Source organism: Carcharhinus amblyrhynchos, chromosome 8, assembly GCF_965287045.1.
Source record: "Carcharhinus amblyrhynchos chromosome 8, sCarAmb.v2.hapA, whole genome shotgun sequence".
In the NCBI taxonomy this organism is placed as follows: Eukaryota; Metazoa; Chordata; class Chondrichthyes; order Carcharhiniformes; family Carcharhinidae; genus Carcharhinus; species Carcharhinus amblyrhynchos.
Window position 1 is genome coordinate 42,628,928 of NC_137331.1, and position 17,585 is coordinate 42,646,512.

The following is a 17,585-nucleotide window of genomic DNA, read 5'->3' on the forward strand; positions in this document are numbered from 1 at the left end:
GTCTGGCCCCGCCCCTGCCGCGAGCTGTCTCTGACGTCAACAGAGATGCGCAGTGGGGAACTACGCAGGTTCCTCGAGCCTTCGGTTCTGTTTGCGGTTGTCGGTTGTGTGGTGGCTGAAAATTCCGCTGGAAGAAGGAATTAGCCTTGGAGGTCGGGTACGTGCGCTTTCCCCATCATAACTTCCTGTCCGTCCTACATTCAAATAGTGGATGAACTGATAAATGGAGTGAGTGAGTGACTTCAGTCAAATGAGATGAAGCAGCGTGAAGCGCCGGGCTCAGGAAGCAGAAGGCGGCTCCTTGTTGTCTGATGAAGTGGCGGCGCCGCCGCGGCCTCCGCCTGCTGGGTGCTGTGCGAGAGCGAGGCACTCACCATCCGGGGTCTTGAGGAGCCCCTGCGCCGAGAGCCCCCGAGAGGCGCAGTCGCCATGGCAACCAGCTTAGTCACGGGGAAGGAAAAAGGGAGGGGCTACTGCGGCCACCCTGGCCGCGCCCCCCGCCCGCCCCACCCTGGCCACGCCCCCTCGCCCCGCCCCACCCTGGCTGTGCGCCCCCCCCCCTTTGCCCCACCCTGGCTGTGCGGCCCCCCACCCTGGCTGTGCGGCCCCCCCCTTTGCCCCACCCTGGCTGTGCGGCCGCCCCTTCCCCACCCCTACCATCCCCCTCGCCTGGTTGTGCCCTCCCTGTTCCCCCGTCCCTCCCAGCATGATTTAAGGAAACAGTTGTGGTTGGCGATGAGTTATGATATTGAGTTGTTGTGTAGGCTTAATGGGCTGTATGATCTATTTCTCCTATTTCTTATGTTCTGTTTTTTGCTTGATTGTTTCATTCATTCCTTCCCCCCCAGCCAGCGTAGGCTTTCGAAGTGCAAAAATGTGGAGAGAAGTTACAAGTTATTGCTGCTAATTGTAAAGGATAGCTGTTCCTGTTCTGTAAGCATTTGAGATATCACTAACAAATCTGGTTTCTCCCCACTGCCATTTTTTTTAGACACAGCAATTACCTGGCATTCCTTGAGGTCAATGACAACACATTATCAGTGTTGTTACCACAAAATGTTCATCGCTTTCCTGTAACATTTGCTGTTTGACATCCTATAGTGGCTGTTTCTTTCTCCATAGAGAAATGTGATCAGTTTCTGTGTTTCTTGTGTTCTTGTTTTTAGAGCTAATTTGGAGGAAGTGCACATTTGTGGTGACCACATACGTGCAGCATAGAACTACAGCCCCTTATCATTGTTCCATGCTGCCTGACCTGCTGAGTATCTCTAGCATCTGCCGTACTGTTGCAAAGTGATCCATGTTCTTTCAGGCCACAAAATTGCACATTTTTTTGCCGGAAAATCCTTAAAACAATTTATTTACCAATGTAAAATATACAGATACTACACATTAACGGTGGCGACAGAGCTGCAGTGTATTGCGCCGCCTTCACGCAGCACGACGAGAACCTCCAATAGTAAGATGGTATTTGTGACCCTTGCCCAAACCATGGCTCTTCTTGCCAGCAGATGTTAGGCCACGCATCTCCCTGTGCTTGTGCAGAGGCTTTGTGATCCATTGGGTGTCAGGGTTGCAGCGGATAGCTTTGTGGAAAGGGTCAATAAGGACAACCTCAAAGAACTTCTAGGTGGAATCTTCACCCTCCCAGTACGAGGCAAGTACTCGCAGTCCTCCATGATGACGACCAGCTCATTTCTCAGCAACAGATTGAAGTGCCAACTTCAGCTGATTGACACCATGATGTAGTGGTTTACCATAAGTTGCACCCTTGGGAACAGGACGTTTGCGGCCACCGTGGCATACTTGCACATGATATATCACATAACCTTGCTTGGCCTTGTAGCCCAGTCTGTGGGCCTTGTTCGGTCTGGTAGGCCGGGGATCCTGATGCAGAGCCAAGAGCTGGCGGCACTGCCAGCAGCGGATCCGCAGCAGGAACCGCATCATGTCCGACTGCTTCTTCCTCCGTAGCTCCTGCATGTACTATTGCATAGCACAGAAACAGACTAGTTGGCCCAAAAGGTCGTGGCAGTATTTTAATGCTCCAAACAAGCCTCCTCCAAGCACTTAACTCATCCCAGTAACATATTATTCTGTTCCTTTAAGTAAACATAGAATTCAGGGGAATTTTGTTACAATTCACGACAGTGCAATTGCCCTCTGTAAAAAAAACTGAATTTGTATGTATCACTCTATCAATGTTCTTTGCTACACACCTTGTTCGTTCACCTTTTGCTTGCTAAGTGCTATTTAATGCCCATCACATCATGCATTCAATTTCCGTGGTAATTATAGTAAATTGCATTGAGAAGGGTATTCATTTAATTTGTCATATATTGAAGTTATTATTATGCAGTGTGGGTCTTTTCCATTTGTTTATCAAAGTTCGTTCTTGTTTTGCACCTTTAATGATGCCACAGTCTGATAAACAATCACTGTGTCAAATATGAAGTGATGTTTGTGAGCAGTTTCTGTGTTTCTTGTTTTTACAGCTAATTTGGAGGAAATGCAGGTTTGTGGTGACCACACACATGCAGCATAGAACTACAATCCCTTATCGTGGTTCCAAATTACAACAGCCATATTTAGTTTGAAATTGCATCATTAATTTCCTACATCAGACTCATCACATACTTCACTATGTCAGAAGCAGTTGTATAATTGTTTGTCATGACTGCAATCTAGCAATAAACTTCAGATGCAGACTACATGGCATGGTGCTTCCTGTTAATTGACTTTGTTGATGATATATCCTATGATCAGCCAGCAGGTATAGTCATTCAGCCCAGCTAAAGGAAAGCAGCTTGTTGATCTGTACAGACATTATCATCAGCAGCTATGCAATCATAAGCAGTGACATAATTCGTTTAAAGCAAAAATAAGTAATACAGAAAATGTCGTAAGATAATCCTCACAATATCTGATTGTTAATGTGTTGTCAGCTGGAATACAGAAAAAGATCAGAGATCTTTGGTTCAATCAGGGAAAAATGGAGTATAATGGTTTGAGCAATCTTTGCATATGCACCTGAATTATAGCTGCATCCTGATAGGTGTGGGAGGAAATATAATTCTCCATTCTTCACGGAATTTTGAAACTTTAGAATGGCAGAAGTTGTTTTGCAATGCACATAAAGATGCCTGCTGTTATTGAACAGTTGTTTTAAAAGTAATGGCTTTCTGGTGGAGTTATATTTATTCTGCATGGTACTGTGCATGTTTATAATTGAATGTTTCAGATGTAGAAGTAGGAGTTGATATGGATTAAATCAGAGAATACCTCTCTGATGCAAAAGCATGTTGTAGATGCTGGAAATCTGAAAGAATCACAAATGGCTAGTTAGTATACAGGTACAGCAAGTAATTAGGAAAGCCGATGGAATGTTATCATTTATTGTGAGAAGCTTTGAATACAGAAGTAAAGAGGTTTCAGTTGTACAGAGCACAAGTGGAGCCCACGTTTGGAGTACTGACTACAGTATTGGTCACATTTAAGGAAAGATGGGAGCAATTCAGAGAAGGTTTACCAGTCTAATACCTAGAAATAGAAGTTTCCTCTTGTGGGAAGAACTAGGGGGTCACTATTTAAAAATAAGGGGTCATTTACTGTGGGGACGAGGAGAAAATCTTTCATTGAGGGTCATGAGTCTTCGGAATTCTTCCTGTAAAGGTAGTGGAAGCAGAGTCTTGGAATATTTTTAAGGCAGAAGTTGATATATTCTTGGAAAGCAAGGAGGTGAAAGGTTATTCAGATTAGGTGGAATAAGGATTTATAAGAAAAACAAATTGTTGAAAATACTCAGCAGGTCTGGCAGCATCTGAAGAGAGAGATAGAGTTAACACTGTAGAGTCAGTAACTTGACAAGTCAGCCACCTGTTTCTGTCTCCACTGATGCCTGAGCTGCCAATGAACACCTCAGTCAGAGCTGCTTAGATTAGTAAACAAAAAAGGAAATATTTCTTAGCGTTGTCTGTTTCCCATCTAATTTTTTTCTTGCTTATTTTCCTGATGCATCACAATTTAATTATCACTTGTTTTCATATTCATCATTCAAATTATCATCCCATTGCATTTTGAAAAACATTTCACTGTATAGTTAATAGAACATTTTGAGCTATAACACCTGATGGTTATAGATCTGCCAGTGAAGGTGTTAGTTGTGTGAGATGATGAATAATGTGCACATGTCAAGGATTGCAGAGATGATTTTGGACATTGCCTGAGGGGTTTGTAAGCCATCACCCCAGAAACTATTGTTTTACTATTTATTTTCAAGGATACAATGTATTTCCCATGGGGAGATAAGTGTTTCCACATACATCACAGTTTTGTAATTAAGGAAATATCAGCCCATAAATGTCTTAGTTTTTCCATTTTTATATCGCTCAGTGGTCTTGCCCTTTGTCCTTTTCTACCTCTGTAATCTCTAGCCCCACAATCCTCCAATCTCTGCACTCTTCTTGAGCATCCCCACTTTTAGTTGTCACACCATTGGTGGCCATGCCTTCAGCTGACCATGTTCTAAACTCTGTTATTCCGTCTTAAACCTTTCCACCTTTCTGTTGCTCTGTCCTTCTCTAAGATGCTTTGAAACCTACCACTTTGAATAAGCTTTCATTAATCTATCCAAGTATTGTGTGGCTCAGTGCCAATTGTTGCTTCATCTTCCTGCAGTTTGGAATGTCTTACCATGTTAAAGGTGTTATCTAAGTGCAAATTGGCTGTCACTGGAGGCTGGTCTCAGGTGTTTATATGGGTTTCTGTTCTGATGATTGCATGAATCTGGTTTTGTCTGGACCCTCGTCCAGAAAGGCAGTACCTGGGACCAATTGCTCTCCTTGAGCTTTTTTTTAATCCCTTAAAAGTGATAGGTGAACTACCTGAAGAAAGTAGATGCTAGTGCTGTACGTGATCAGATTGTGTGCTGGTATCCAGGTATGACTGGCTTGATGCAAGGCCCACCCTTCATGCCTCCTTTTGAAAGATGTGCATTTTCCATGAGCTAATTCCAAGCTCTGCTGTCTAGTTCACCCATTATGACATGCTCACTGACCTGCATTGGCCCCTTGGTACAGCCATTTTTTGATTTTTTTTTTAAGTTTCATCCTTGTTTTCAGATTACCCCATGACCTTGCTCCTCCCCATCTCTGGATACTCCACCAGCTCTACAACTTCTGAGAAATCTATGTTCTTCCTGTTTAAATTTCTTGTGAATCTCTGTTGTTGTTACATTGGTGAACTTGTTCTGGAAATCCTTCCCTAAACCTGTTTTTTGCTTCTCCCTCCTTTTAAGACACTGCTTAAACCTGCCTCTTTGACCTAGTTTTTGGTTACCTGTCCTATTATCTCCTCCTGTTGCTCAGTGTTAAGTTTATTTTGTGCTCCTATGCAATGCCATGGTATGTTTTACTGTTATATAAGTGCGCGTTATTGTAAATTGGGGGACTAGCTCTTTCCATTTATTTAGATTAAGCTCATTTTAATCTTGATCAATTTTTTTTCTAGCAGTACTTGGGGTTAATCAGATTAAGTTTCTTAATTCTGAAAAGCTTTCAGTATCTCCCTTCAAATTTGTATTTTGAAATCCAGTACCCAATTATAAATAAACATCTCATCTTCTGTCCTGTAGTTCTTCTTTAGTTATAGAATCATAGAATCAATACAGTGGCCACTTGGCCCATCAAGTCTGCTCCGCCATTCAAATCATGGCTGATATTTTTCTCATTGCCATTCTCCTGCCTTTTCCCCATAACTCCTGATCCCCATCTATCTCTGTCTTAAAGACACTCAGTGACCTGGCCTTCACAGCCTTCTGTGTTAGAGTTCCACAGATTCACCACTCTCTGGCTGTAGAAATTCCTGCTCATCTCTGTTTTATAGGATCATCCCTTTAGCCTGAGGTTCTAGTTTTTCCTACTAGTGGAAACATCCTCTTCACATCCACTCTGTCCAGGCCTCGCAGTATCCCGTAAGTTTCAATCAGATCCCCCCTCATCCTTATAAACTCCAATGAATACAGACCCAGAGTCCTCAACCGTTCCTCGTAGGACAAGCTCTTCATTCCAGGGATCATTCTTGTGAACCTCCTTTGAACCTTTTCCAAGGCCAGCATATACTGACACAGGCAATATTAAAGCTTGGTTTTTGCAGAGTCAGTAGTGTTTTGTATTACACATTTTCAGTTGTTGTTTGACAGTGACTTAGATTATGACACATGATTTGAAGTGGAGTTGTGTGTGGTATGCAGACTTTTCTTATTAAACTTCTTCACTCAAAGGGTGGTGAATCTCTGGAATTCTCTGCCCGTTGAAGTGGTGGAGGCTGCCTCGCTAAATATTTTTAAGATGCGGGATGATGGGTTTTTGATAAGAGAGGGGATTAAGGGTTATGGGGAGAGGGCGGGAAAGTGGAACTGAGCCGCGACAGATCAGCCATGATCTTATTGAATGGCGGGGCAGACTCGAAGGGCTGGATGGCCTACTCCTGCTCCTATTTCTTATGTTCTTATGTAGATGTACATTTTTAAATGTTTTATTCTGTACTATTTGGTTGGCAAGCTGTTTTGAATGATCAGCTATTAATTCACTGATATTTTAAATGAATACTGCAGTCGAGGTTAACAGTTTCACATCTGTTAACTGGTTTCTTCTGATGCATGTTTCAGGACTGTTTGCCACTTGCCTAAGTGAGGAAGTTTATATTTAAAGTGAGTTTTTCATTACACGAGCTTCAGGCTAAAATTCTTGGGAAAGAATGTGAAATCCTGTTTTAGGTGTGAAGATACCTTTTCTGGGGTGACAAAACAACTTCCTTCCCAATGGTTGATGATTGCAAAGTGTGATGATTTCTTATGTGGGTGTTGAAAATGAACAGAAACAGATGAATGCAGAGCCGATGTTAAGATAATTGAGACAAATATGACAGAAACTTAAAACTTTCTATATCGTGCATCTATAAAATTTGCTTAAAAGGTCCTACTTAAATATTTTTCCCCATGAATACACATTGCAGGAAGAAAATATTGACATTGGACTGTGGTTCCAGTCTCGTTGGACACGTGTGAACATAAAACAAATTACTCATTAACTTACGATCAAGAATGCTGACTTAATGGCTACTGTAACACATCAGAACTAGGAGTCGGCCATCTGGCCCCTTGAGCCTGCTCCACCATTCGATAAGGTCATGGCTGATCTTCAGCTCCACTTACCTGCCGGCTCACCATAACCCTTAATTCCTTTACTGTTCAAAAATTTATCCATTCTTGTTTTAAAAACACTCAATGAGGTAGCCTCAACTGCTTCACTGGGCAGGGAATTCCACAGATTCACAACCTTTTCTATGAAGAAGTTCCTCCTCAACTCACTCCTAAATTTGTTCCCCTTCATTTTGAGGCCATGCCCCTAGTTCTAGTTTCACCTGTCAATGGAAACAACTTCCCTGCTTCCATCTTATTTATTCCCTTCGTAATCTTATATGTTTCTATAAGATCTCCTCTCATTCTTCTGAATTCCAATGAATATGGCCACAGTCTACTCAGTTTCTCCTCATAAGCCAACCCTCTCAACTCTGGAATCAACCTAGTGAATTTCTTTTGCATCCTCTCCAGTGCCAGTGTATCCTTTCTCAAGTAAGGAGACCAAAACTATACACAATACTCCAGGTGTGGCCTCAGTAGCGCCTTATACAGCTGCAACATAACCTCGCTGATTTTAAACTCCATCCTCTAGCAATGAAGAACAAAATTCCATTTGCCTTCTTAATGACATGCTGCACCTGCAAACCAACTCCTTGTGATTCTTGCATAAGAACACCCAGGTCCCTCTGCATAGCAGCTTGCTGTAATTTTTTACATCTGTCATAAAACCAAATATCACAAATCCAAAAGGACTAAATTATGAAAATTATTTTTATTTAGTTTTGCATTCCTACAGAATATATTTATCTGCTTTAGATTGTCAATATTTGTAACTTTTTTTAAATGTTTGGTTATAGTTCAGGGCTTTTCATGGACTCGGCTCCACTTTTTATAGAGCTTGTGTACCCCAGTGTCAGATTGAACAGTTTCTTTCCAATCTTTCTAAGCTTGTTCTGAAAGATTCCTTACATCTATCTCAAGTTTAGTTTTAGAAGCATAACATGCAAAGTATTATAATTGACTGCAGTGAAAATCATTTTGGCAGACCGTTTTAATAATATGATGTGTTGGGGTGATTTTGCACTAATAGTTAAAAAGACCAGTGATACCTGTGTGTCAGACTTGTTCTCTATTTGACTTTTAGTCCCTTTGGTGCTTTTGAGCTAGACATTGAAGTTATTTCTGAATACAGAATTAGAACTAACTATGGGGCTCTACCAAGCTGATTCTTGCAATAGTTATAGGCAGCTAGTTCTTCACTTTTAAGAAAATCACCGGTAATTCATGTAAGCTTTTAAAAAATTATGTAATATTTTGGACGCATGGTAGCACAGTGGTTAGCACTGCTGCTTCACAGCTCCAGAGACCTGGGTTCGATTCCCGGCTCGGGTCACTGTCTGTGTGGAGTTTGCATGTTCTCCTCGTGTCTACATGGGTTTCCTCTGGGTGCTCCGGTTTCCACCCACAGTCCAAAGATGTGCAGGTTAGGTTGATTGGCCATGCTAAAATTGCCCCTTAGTGCCCTGAGATGTGTAGGTTAGAGGGATTAGTGGGTAAAATATGTAGGGATACGGGGGTAGGGCCTGGGTGGGATTATGGTCAGTGCAGACTCAATGGGCCGAAGGGCCTCTTTCTGCACTGTAGGGTTCTATGATTCTGTGAACTGCAAAATCTTAATTATATAAAGAACTTTTTAGCCTGTGAACCTCCCCTTGATTCGAATTGGGGAATGGTACATCTTCAGCTATTTTACTGGAGATTTCGGTGGATACACGATACAGTATTTAACATTATGCAACAACATAGGAAGTACGTTTAAAATGATCATTGATGACAGTGTTGACCATAAAGGAAACCAAAAGGAAGTGTGATGTGGAAACAGTAAAACCAAATGTATGTTATTGTTTGATTTTCCCACACTACATTTACTCCGGAATTTTAAAGTATTTCTTTGTCTTTAGTATCTTGAAGTGTTCTGAGTGAATACTGCTCATTGCAAGTACATTAGTGAAACTTTTAAGTCAGTTATAGATCTAAGTTGGTAATTCTGGAAAATTAAGACATCACTAGTGGCATCAACATGGTTTTGAAACTGAAGCAATTAGTTACCACATATACTAGATTAGTAAGGTTAGTAACTTGTCACATGACATTAAGCTACAATTCCTATAATTTTTATAGGTTTGACCATGTTTTTTAAATTCTAATGTAAATTTGGAATCTGCTGGGTCTTTGACAGGTGTCATGTAGTGAAAAGACAAAATTAGTTAGGCCACATTTAAAGCACGGTTCTGGCTACCATGTTACAAGGATATAATAGCTTAAAGGGTATGGAGGAGATTTATGAAGATGTTGCCAGCAATGGAGAATTTTAACTGAGGAAAGTTGTATATTTTGGGATTATTTTCTTTAGAACAGAAAAGGCTGAGGGGAAATTTGAGGGCCCTAGATAGTTGAAAGGAAGGAGCTAATTCCCTTATCAGAGAAGTCAATAAATAGTGGGCATAGAGTTCCAAGAATTTGGTAGAAGGATTTGAGGGGAGTTGAGGAGAAATTATTTTGCTCAAGGGGTTCAGCGTGTGGGATTCTCTGCCTGAAACAATGGTAGAGGCAGAAATCCTTAACACACTTTTAAAAACTTGAACGTGTTCTTGAAGTGCCATAATTTACAGGCCTAGGAAGCAAGGACTAGAAAATGGATTACGTTGGATAGCTTTTTTCTTTAGTCAACCTAGATACAGTGGGCTGAATGGCCACCTTCTACACAGTAAATTTTCCATGATTCCAAAACCAGTGACCAATAAGAAGTAACATTCTGTCTCTTGATTTAGCCTCCATTTAATGCTGTCAACCATTAACCTGTTAAACTATATACAGGCTGAATTGGAATTTGCTGCATGGGTTCCATGACCTTGCATCATTGTATGTGTTTGAATAATGATTTAACAACCTTCTTTCCTGCTGTTGCAGCTTTTGTAGGGGGATTTGTGTATCTTTCTTCACTTTGCAATCATCCAATAATTTTTGGCAGAATTTCATGCGATAGATTATTAACTTTGCTTTAATACCCCAGTACGAATGTGATATTTAATGATGTTGCATGCAGTTTCTCTTAGCCTAGTGTGCACTGTTAGTGAGATTCAAAATGAAACTTTGATCAGGTTTGGAATAATCTTCTAAGTTGTAAATTGTGAAATTTTATAAATTCTCCTGTTATCAGATATACAACTATTTGAGAAGCAGGATGGCATTGCATGTATGGTAATTCATGCAGGGTGCTTTCATTGCATTCTATTTAATTCTGTAAAATATAAGAATTATTCTTTGTGTACACCGATTATGATTTAACGCTAGTGGTGTATTCTTTTTGTTTTAGTATTCAAACACCAGTGAAGCTAATGTTTTCCTCTTTTCTATTGCAGGATTCATCATATTAAACAGCGGGGAAAATGGGTTCTTTGTCTATGATGGACTTTTTGAAATAATTGCATATTGGCACATTTTATCCAATACTGGATATAAACATCTTGTGTTCTGCTTCCAGTTTTGAAAACAGCATGGCAGGTTTTAAACGTGGATATGATGGAAAAATTGCTGGGCTGTATGATTTGGATAAGACATTGGGCAGGGGTCACTTTGCTGTTGTGAAACTTGCACGCCACGTTTTCACTGGAGAAAAAGTAGCAGTGAAAGTCATTGATAAAACAAAACTGGACTCTGTAGCTACAGGGCATTTGTTCCAGGAGGTGCGATGCATGAAACTGGTGCAACATCCCAACATTGTCCGCCTGTATGAAGTGATTGACACTCAGACCAAACTTTATCTTATTCTGGAACTGGGAGATGGAGGTGATATGTTTGATTACATCATGAAACATGAAGATGGTCTTAGTGAAGATCTAGCAAAGAAATACTTTGCACAGATAGTGCATGCAATATCTTATTGCCATAAGCTACATGTTGTTCACAGAGACCTGAAGCCAGAAAATGTGGTTTTCTTTGAACAACAAGGAATTGTAAAACTTACAGATTTTGGGTTTAGCAACAAGTTTCAACCTGGAAAGAAGTTAACCACAAGCTGTGGGTCACTTGCATATTCGGCCCCAGAGATTCTGCTCGGCGATGAGTATGATGCGCCTGCAGTAGGTATGTTCATTATAAATATGGGCTTTTTGAGATATAGTCATCAAACTTCTGTTTTGATATTATAAATTGGATCACCTTTACATGTTTAGATGACAGTGCAATAGCTGTCAGCAACTGTTAAACTGCTCCTAGTTTCTTTTAATGTTGAATTGATACTACATTGACGTGGTGCTTTTTAAAATTTGCCCAATTATAAATGAACTGAGCAAATTCTCAAAAAACTCAAACCTTCCATGACAGTGCGATCCACAGCTGCCTACTCCTGCACTTGTCCTTCTGTAAGGAAGAATATCTGTGTGCCATTATAAGAAAAATAATTTCACTCCCCAAATGTAATAAAGCAAGCTTCAGTTAACTGTGATGACGGATGTCATTGATACTGCTTAACACACTTACCTTCTATAACATGCAAGTTCTTTCTGCTTGGAGGAATCCGCATAGTTACCTTCTGAAGTCTTGTGCTTTTTGACCTTTTGTCTAAGATTAAGTGTCAGATCAAGCCCAAGATTAGGTGTGATGCCCTTTCTTGTCAGCTTGCATCTTGTATGTCTGTGTTGTGGGGATCGTGAATTGGATTCAACTTGAATTGTGTTTTGGAGCAAGCAGGATGAATTAAGGGCTTGTCCTGTCCATTCTGCACGTTGACTTTCTAACTTTAAGAATGGAGTAATTTTCAAAGTTTGCAAAAAATCCACATTTGTCTAATTATGTGCTGTTGTAATTTGTGCTGATACTTCTGATCATCCCATGCCCATCTAGCTCACATAATTTGTCCATAGAAGTAGGACATTTAATCCTTTATCATTATGAAATTTTAATTTATACCTATAGCACTTTCCCTAACTAAGAAACCCAGTTCCTTAAATCTTTTAACTGAAGTTCTTAAAACAGGTATCAGTTGAATGGCTGTCTTCATACCTTAAAATCCCCTGTCATATGAAGGTACCAAAACAGGGGGAGTATTCTAGATCTAATTGGATAAAGAATAATGGATATCTTGTATAAGGCAACTCTTAACCCTTTATATTTAATTATCCTAGCTATGCACCTTCATGTGTTAGTGTATTTCACAGCAGCCTCACGATGCCAGTTATATACCAGTAGTGTTTCAAATCATTCTTCTCTGCTTTGAACAGCCAACCATATATCACTTACTTACCATGGTATTGCCTCAGGCCAGTGCACTGTGGGCACTTGGCTACATTGTAAGATCTGTGTTATACACCTGGACCCATTCCCCCAGCACATGGTTATTAATTTGTCTAAGGTACCAACTACCACATGCATTTGTGTGTTCTGCATCCAGATTTTTAGTAAAAATGAAGAGAAGCTTGAGGAGTCCTGTGGGACCCCACTAGTTGCCAGATTCCAATGCAAAGGTGCTACCATTAATAACTACCTTGTATGTGAATGCAATAATTTTGTAATCAAACCTAGGATTTGCCCAGCAATCTCAGAAGATGGAACATTTAGTAACCTCTTGTATAGGGCTTTATCAAACCTTTTTTGGAAATCAAGGTACATAATGTTCTCTTGATATCTTATTGTGTAGCTGCTTTGGAAAAAGTGATCTGATTGTTGAAACATCCTTTTTGGGATGGTTTTTGGAGCTAGTTTAGGATTCTGTAAAATCCTCTTGCTCTTTTTACATGATGTAGCATATCTCTAATAATACCTTCTAGCAAATTGTCTAAGTGAAATTAATGAGAACATAAGAACATATGAGCCTGTGGTTTCCTGGTTCTGAATTACTTCCCTTAAACAAAGGGATCACAGAGATGCTTCTCCATCTCTTCCTGAATAATTTGATAAATATTTTGCACCTGTCAAGCACATTGAGTCCGTGTAGATACACGGATCATTAAAAACAGAACGTAATCAAAAAGGCTAATAAATGTTGTCATTTATGTTGAGAGATATGTGCTTCAAATAGTTTAAAACCTTGGTCAGGTCCTATATGGAAAACTGCAGTCAGTTTAGGGCACTTTGCAGTGAATGTTGACCTTGGAGGGGTATGATATAGATTTGCTGAATAAACTAGAGCTGCAAATGTCTACTCCTATGAATTTAGAGGTTTTGAGGGGTAGTTTGATGGAGGTTTTTAAAAACAGTTAAAGGATTCAATATGGCAGATACAGGCAAATTACTTTGTTATCCATAGGAATCCAAAATGAGGGATATGAACCTGTCTAGTTCTGTACCACAGAAAGCAGTTGATGCCAAAACATTGTATCTTTTCAAGAAGGAGTTAAATAAAGCTCTTAGGGCTAAAGGAATCAAAAAAAATGAGGGGAAAGTTGACTGATTCATTATAATCATAATGAGTGGTAGAGCAGACGCAAAGGGCCAAATGGTCAACTCCTACTCATATGTTCTATGTTTCTAAGGGGTAATAATTTTAAGACTGGGAACTAAGCCATTCTGAAATCTGGAAACAATTTTGCATACAAAAGGAAGTGGTAATCTGGAACTTCTCTCTGGATGTTGGATCAATAGATATTTGGAAGATTCAGATTTATATTCTGTAAAGGTATTAAGGGATGTGGATTAAAAGTTGTAAGTAGAATTGAGATGTAGATCAGCCATAACCTCTGAATGTTAAAACAGGCTCAAGGAACTGAATGGTTTCCTGCTGTTGCTGTGGTAATGGAATAAAGAAGTCTGCTCTTAAATTTCTTTGCCTCATCCCTGGTTATGTGTGATTTATGCAAAGGACAGTGAGGCCCAATAATGTTTAATATGGTTTAGAATTGTAAAAAGTTATGGTTTTGCTGTAAACAAGGATATCAGAAGAGCTGCTATTTGCAGGTCACCCATTGCACAATTCTTTTGGCAGATGGAGTAGCAAAGGGTAGGTATTTAAAATGCTGTTGTAAGTACATTGGGGTGTGTTTGGCTGGAATATTAAACTAGTTTTGGGAAAAATACCAGGATTTTCTTCTTATTTGGTGATCCAACTGGAGGCATGCTTGGGAAGACCAGAAGTGTCATATTTCTGCAAGGTTTCAATTACCTCCTGTGTGGTTCATAACAAAAATAGAAAGGGGAAGTTCCTCTGGGCTTTTGTAGTAAGATCCAGCCTATTTACTGTTCTATCTTTGGTCATTCCATATTGTAATCAGGCACAACAATATCACCATGCAGAGAACAAGACTTTTTATGAAGATAACTTTCTGAAACTTACATCTGTTTGGTTCTAGTGGCTGTTTCTGGTGGTGACATGAGGGCCCTTTCTGATGCAAGAGTTTTACTCTATGCCCAAAATGTATTTTGAGTGAATTCTTCCAGTTCTTTTGCTGGATTAGTTGATCATGATCACAACCACAGATTATCCTGATCAAAAATATAAAACCTAAGAATTCACAATTCAGCTGTGCACTTACTACCTGCATTAGAAAATGACTAAAGGTGAAGTTTAATTCAGCTGCGCGCTTTCCATTAATCTCTATCATTTTGTTACAAATTCTGAGTGCTGTACAGCAAAAAGGAAGGTAGGTGAGCTCTTGGGTATGGAAGTAAAGGATGTTTCCTGGGCCTTGAGGAAAATGTCATGGTATTAAACCTGTTTTCATTAGTGAAAAGACTCGGGCCGGACCGTGACCCAAGTCTTTAAAATTCAGAAACTTGCACTCCAGAGTGAAGCTGAGTATTTGATGGAGACTGAGTACTAACTACAAGTGAAAAGTTTAAAATTAATGATCCTCCAATTTATGTAAAAATTGAGGGGAAAATACTGTAGATTAGTGGTTGTGTAGAACAAAAACAATAATCACTTTTGTCAATTTCTTCAAAAAGGAACTGGTACATATATCTAATTGGCAATTATATGATCAAAAATATCATAGCTCATGATTTATATGGGTTTTTAGTGAATAATTGTATACCTGCCATAGGACACTGAAGTGCCCAGTCTGGGCGCTTGCTTTGTCTGTTACCCAGTGTATTTCAAGTCTTGCTCATCAGCTTAATTTCTGATCCTGAAAGATTGGGGTATTTCGAAACTGAGTGCTTTAGAAACTATCTAGGTAATATCCTTATTCTGATTTCTGTACATGTTTTCTTCATAAATAAACCAGCTCTCCTCTACCCAAGTACTCTAACTTAGGGAGTCTGTTTTAGATCCTTCCATCTGTTTTATTAATTAGGCTGTTACATCTCATAATCTGATTATCTAAAATAATTTTATAGCCTATTATGCCACCCCCTTGTTCCATGCTGGTGTGATGGATCAGTGAAGGCCATGTGGCAAGGTGATGGGCTCATAGTTTCTTTCCTTGCAGTAGTTGTGAATGTTCTTACAGCGTGTCTCTCGCTAGCCGTGTGCCATTATCAAAGTTTGTGAGGTGCGGATGTGCTATTTGAGGACAGGGTTTTGGATCCTTGCGTGCTCATTTATAGAAGATGTTGGTGCTCAATATCTGAGTGAAATACAACATCTTTTATAATGTAGGAAACACAGCAATCAATGTGCATAGCAAGCTCAGACAAATAGCAATGTGATAATGAACAATTTGTTTTGGTGATTAAACTTGCAACCTTCCAATCGATCTGGCATAACTATTCACTATGTACAGTTCTGGTCACCCTATTATAGAAAGGATATTATTAAACTAGAAAGAGTATAGAAAAGATTTACTAGGATGCTGCTGGTACTTGATGGTTTGAGTTATAAGGAGAGGCTGGACAGACTGGGACTTTTTTCTCTAGACCATAGAAGACTAAGGGGTGATCTTGTAGAGGTTTATAAAATAATGAAGGGCACAGATAAGCTAAATAGTCAAATCTTTTCCCAAAGGTAGGGGAGTCTAAAACTAGAGGGCATAGGTTTAAAGTGAGACGGGAGAGATACAAAGGTGTCCAGAGGGGCAATTGTTTCTCACAGGGTGGTGAGTGTCTGGAACAAGCTGCCAGTAGTAGTAGTACAGCAGGTACAATTTTATTTTTTAAAAGGCATTTAGACAGTTACATGGATAGGAAGGGTCTCGAGGAATCATGGGCCAAATGCAGGCAATTGGGATTAGCTTAGGGGTTTTAACGAAAGGGTGGCATGGACAAGTTAGGCCTACTTCCATGCTGGAAACCTCTTAAGATTCTATGACTAAGTAGTGAATTTCTTGGTTGGCAACCAAGAAACAAATTATTGGACGAGAATTTCTATTTATAATGGAATTGCAGGTTTGACTGCAACAAAAAATGTTAGCTTTCATAAGTTCTACATGGTGTAACTTTCATTTCTTGTTGCAAAATACCTTGTTAGAAGTATGATTAGAGGTGTGGTTGGAATGTACTATGGATATGTTTATTAGAGGTGGGTTAGCAACAGTTAATGTGAGTCAATTATTGTGCTGCATAGCTGTCTAACTTGTTAAAATGCCATAGGTGTTTCTGACTACATACCTGAGAATAGGCTTGGTAGACCTCAAAAAGAGCCACTAGTTTTTTTATGTTCTCATTTCTATCTTCAGTTTCTTTGCAGCCTCTTTGAGTTCCCACTTAATGTGGACACTTGTACAACTGTTCTATTACAAAAGCACAAGGGAATTACATACTGTACAATAATTACTTAAAGGAGGATTCCTCCAGAACAATATTATCCAATAGAAATTGCTAACTAGCCTTAGGTGTTGCTATGATGAGTAAGTTTACTTGTATGTTTATTTAACGTATCTACCAGCATTTGGCAACCAAGGAAATAAAACACCCATGATGATCAGAAAGCATCCTGTTTTTCTTTTAACCACTTTACAAACACATCAAAGGGTAAAGGACATATGTATAGACCCCACGAATGAATATTGAGATCACCACCTAGTGATAGTGTGTTACTTCAGGGGGGAAAAAAATTACTTAATCAGACATCTAATTAGCCACGTTTTAATTCCCAGATACTCACAGATAGTGTGCTAACGTTTTTTTTGTTGCAGTCAAATAGAAATTCTGGTGCAATATTTTGTTTCTTAGTTGCCAACCAAGAAATTTACTATTTCTTCAGTGAATAATTGAGCTAGATAGATTGGGAGGTTGCAAATTTAATAAACCAAAACAAGTTGTTTGGTTATTATCACATTGCTGTGCACGTTGATTGCTGTTTTTCCTACATTACAATAACAACTACACTTCAAACAATCTTCTTTGGCTGGAAAGTACTTCAGAACATCCTGGTCATGGAAGGTGCAATATAGTTGCAAATTCTTCTTTATCACCACTTCATTGCATGAGCTGAGCTCAACCAGTGTGACACTAAAAGCGATTAAGGTTCTAATTGATCATATAATCTCTACAGGCCAAATGGCTTCCT

At 39.6% G+C, this 17,585-nt stretch overlaps 1 protein-coding gene and 1 pseudogene across 2 annotated transcripts in view; one reads left to right on the forward strand and one right to left on the reverse strand.

The window, feature by feature from the left end:
- The first annotated feature begins 43 nt into the window (after positions 1–43).
- snrka (SNF related kinase a) overlaps positions 44–17,585 on the forward strand; it is a 38,673-nt gene continuing 21,131 nt past the window's right edge. Inside the window, exons 1-2 of one of the 2 annotated variants that reach the window (XM_080193951.1) lie at positions 44–157; positions 10,564–11,287. In XM_080193951.1, coding sequence (XP_080050077.1) covers positions 10,699–11,287 — 589 coding nt within the window. In that variant the 5' untranslated portion in view covers positions 44–157; positions 10,564–10,698. Of the gene's footprint in view, positions 229–10,563; positions 11,288–17,585 lie in introns of both variants that reach the window. The other variant, XM_080193952.1, reaches the window with a different exon arrangement.
- LOC145346974 (large ribosomal subunit protein eL15-like) lies at positions 1,393–5,148 on the reverse strand (annotated as a pseudogene).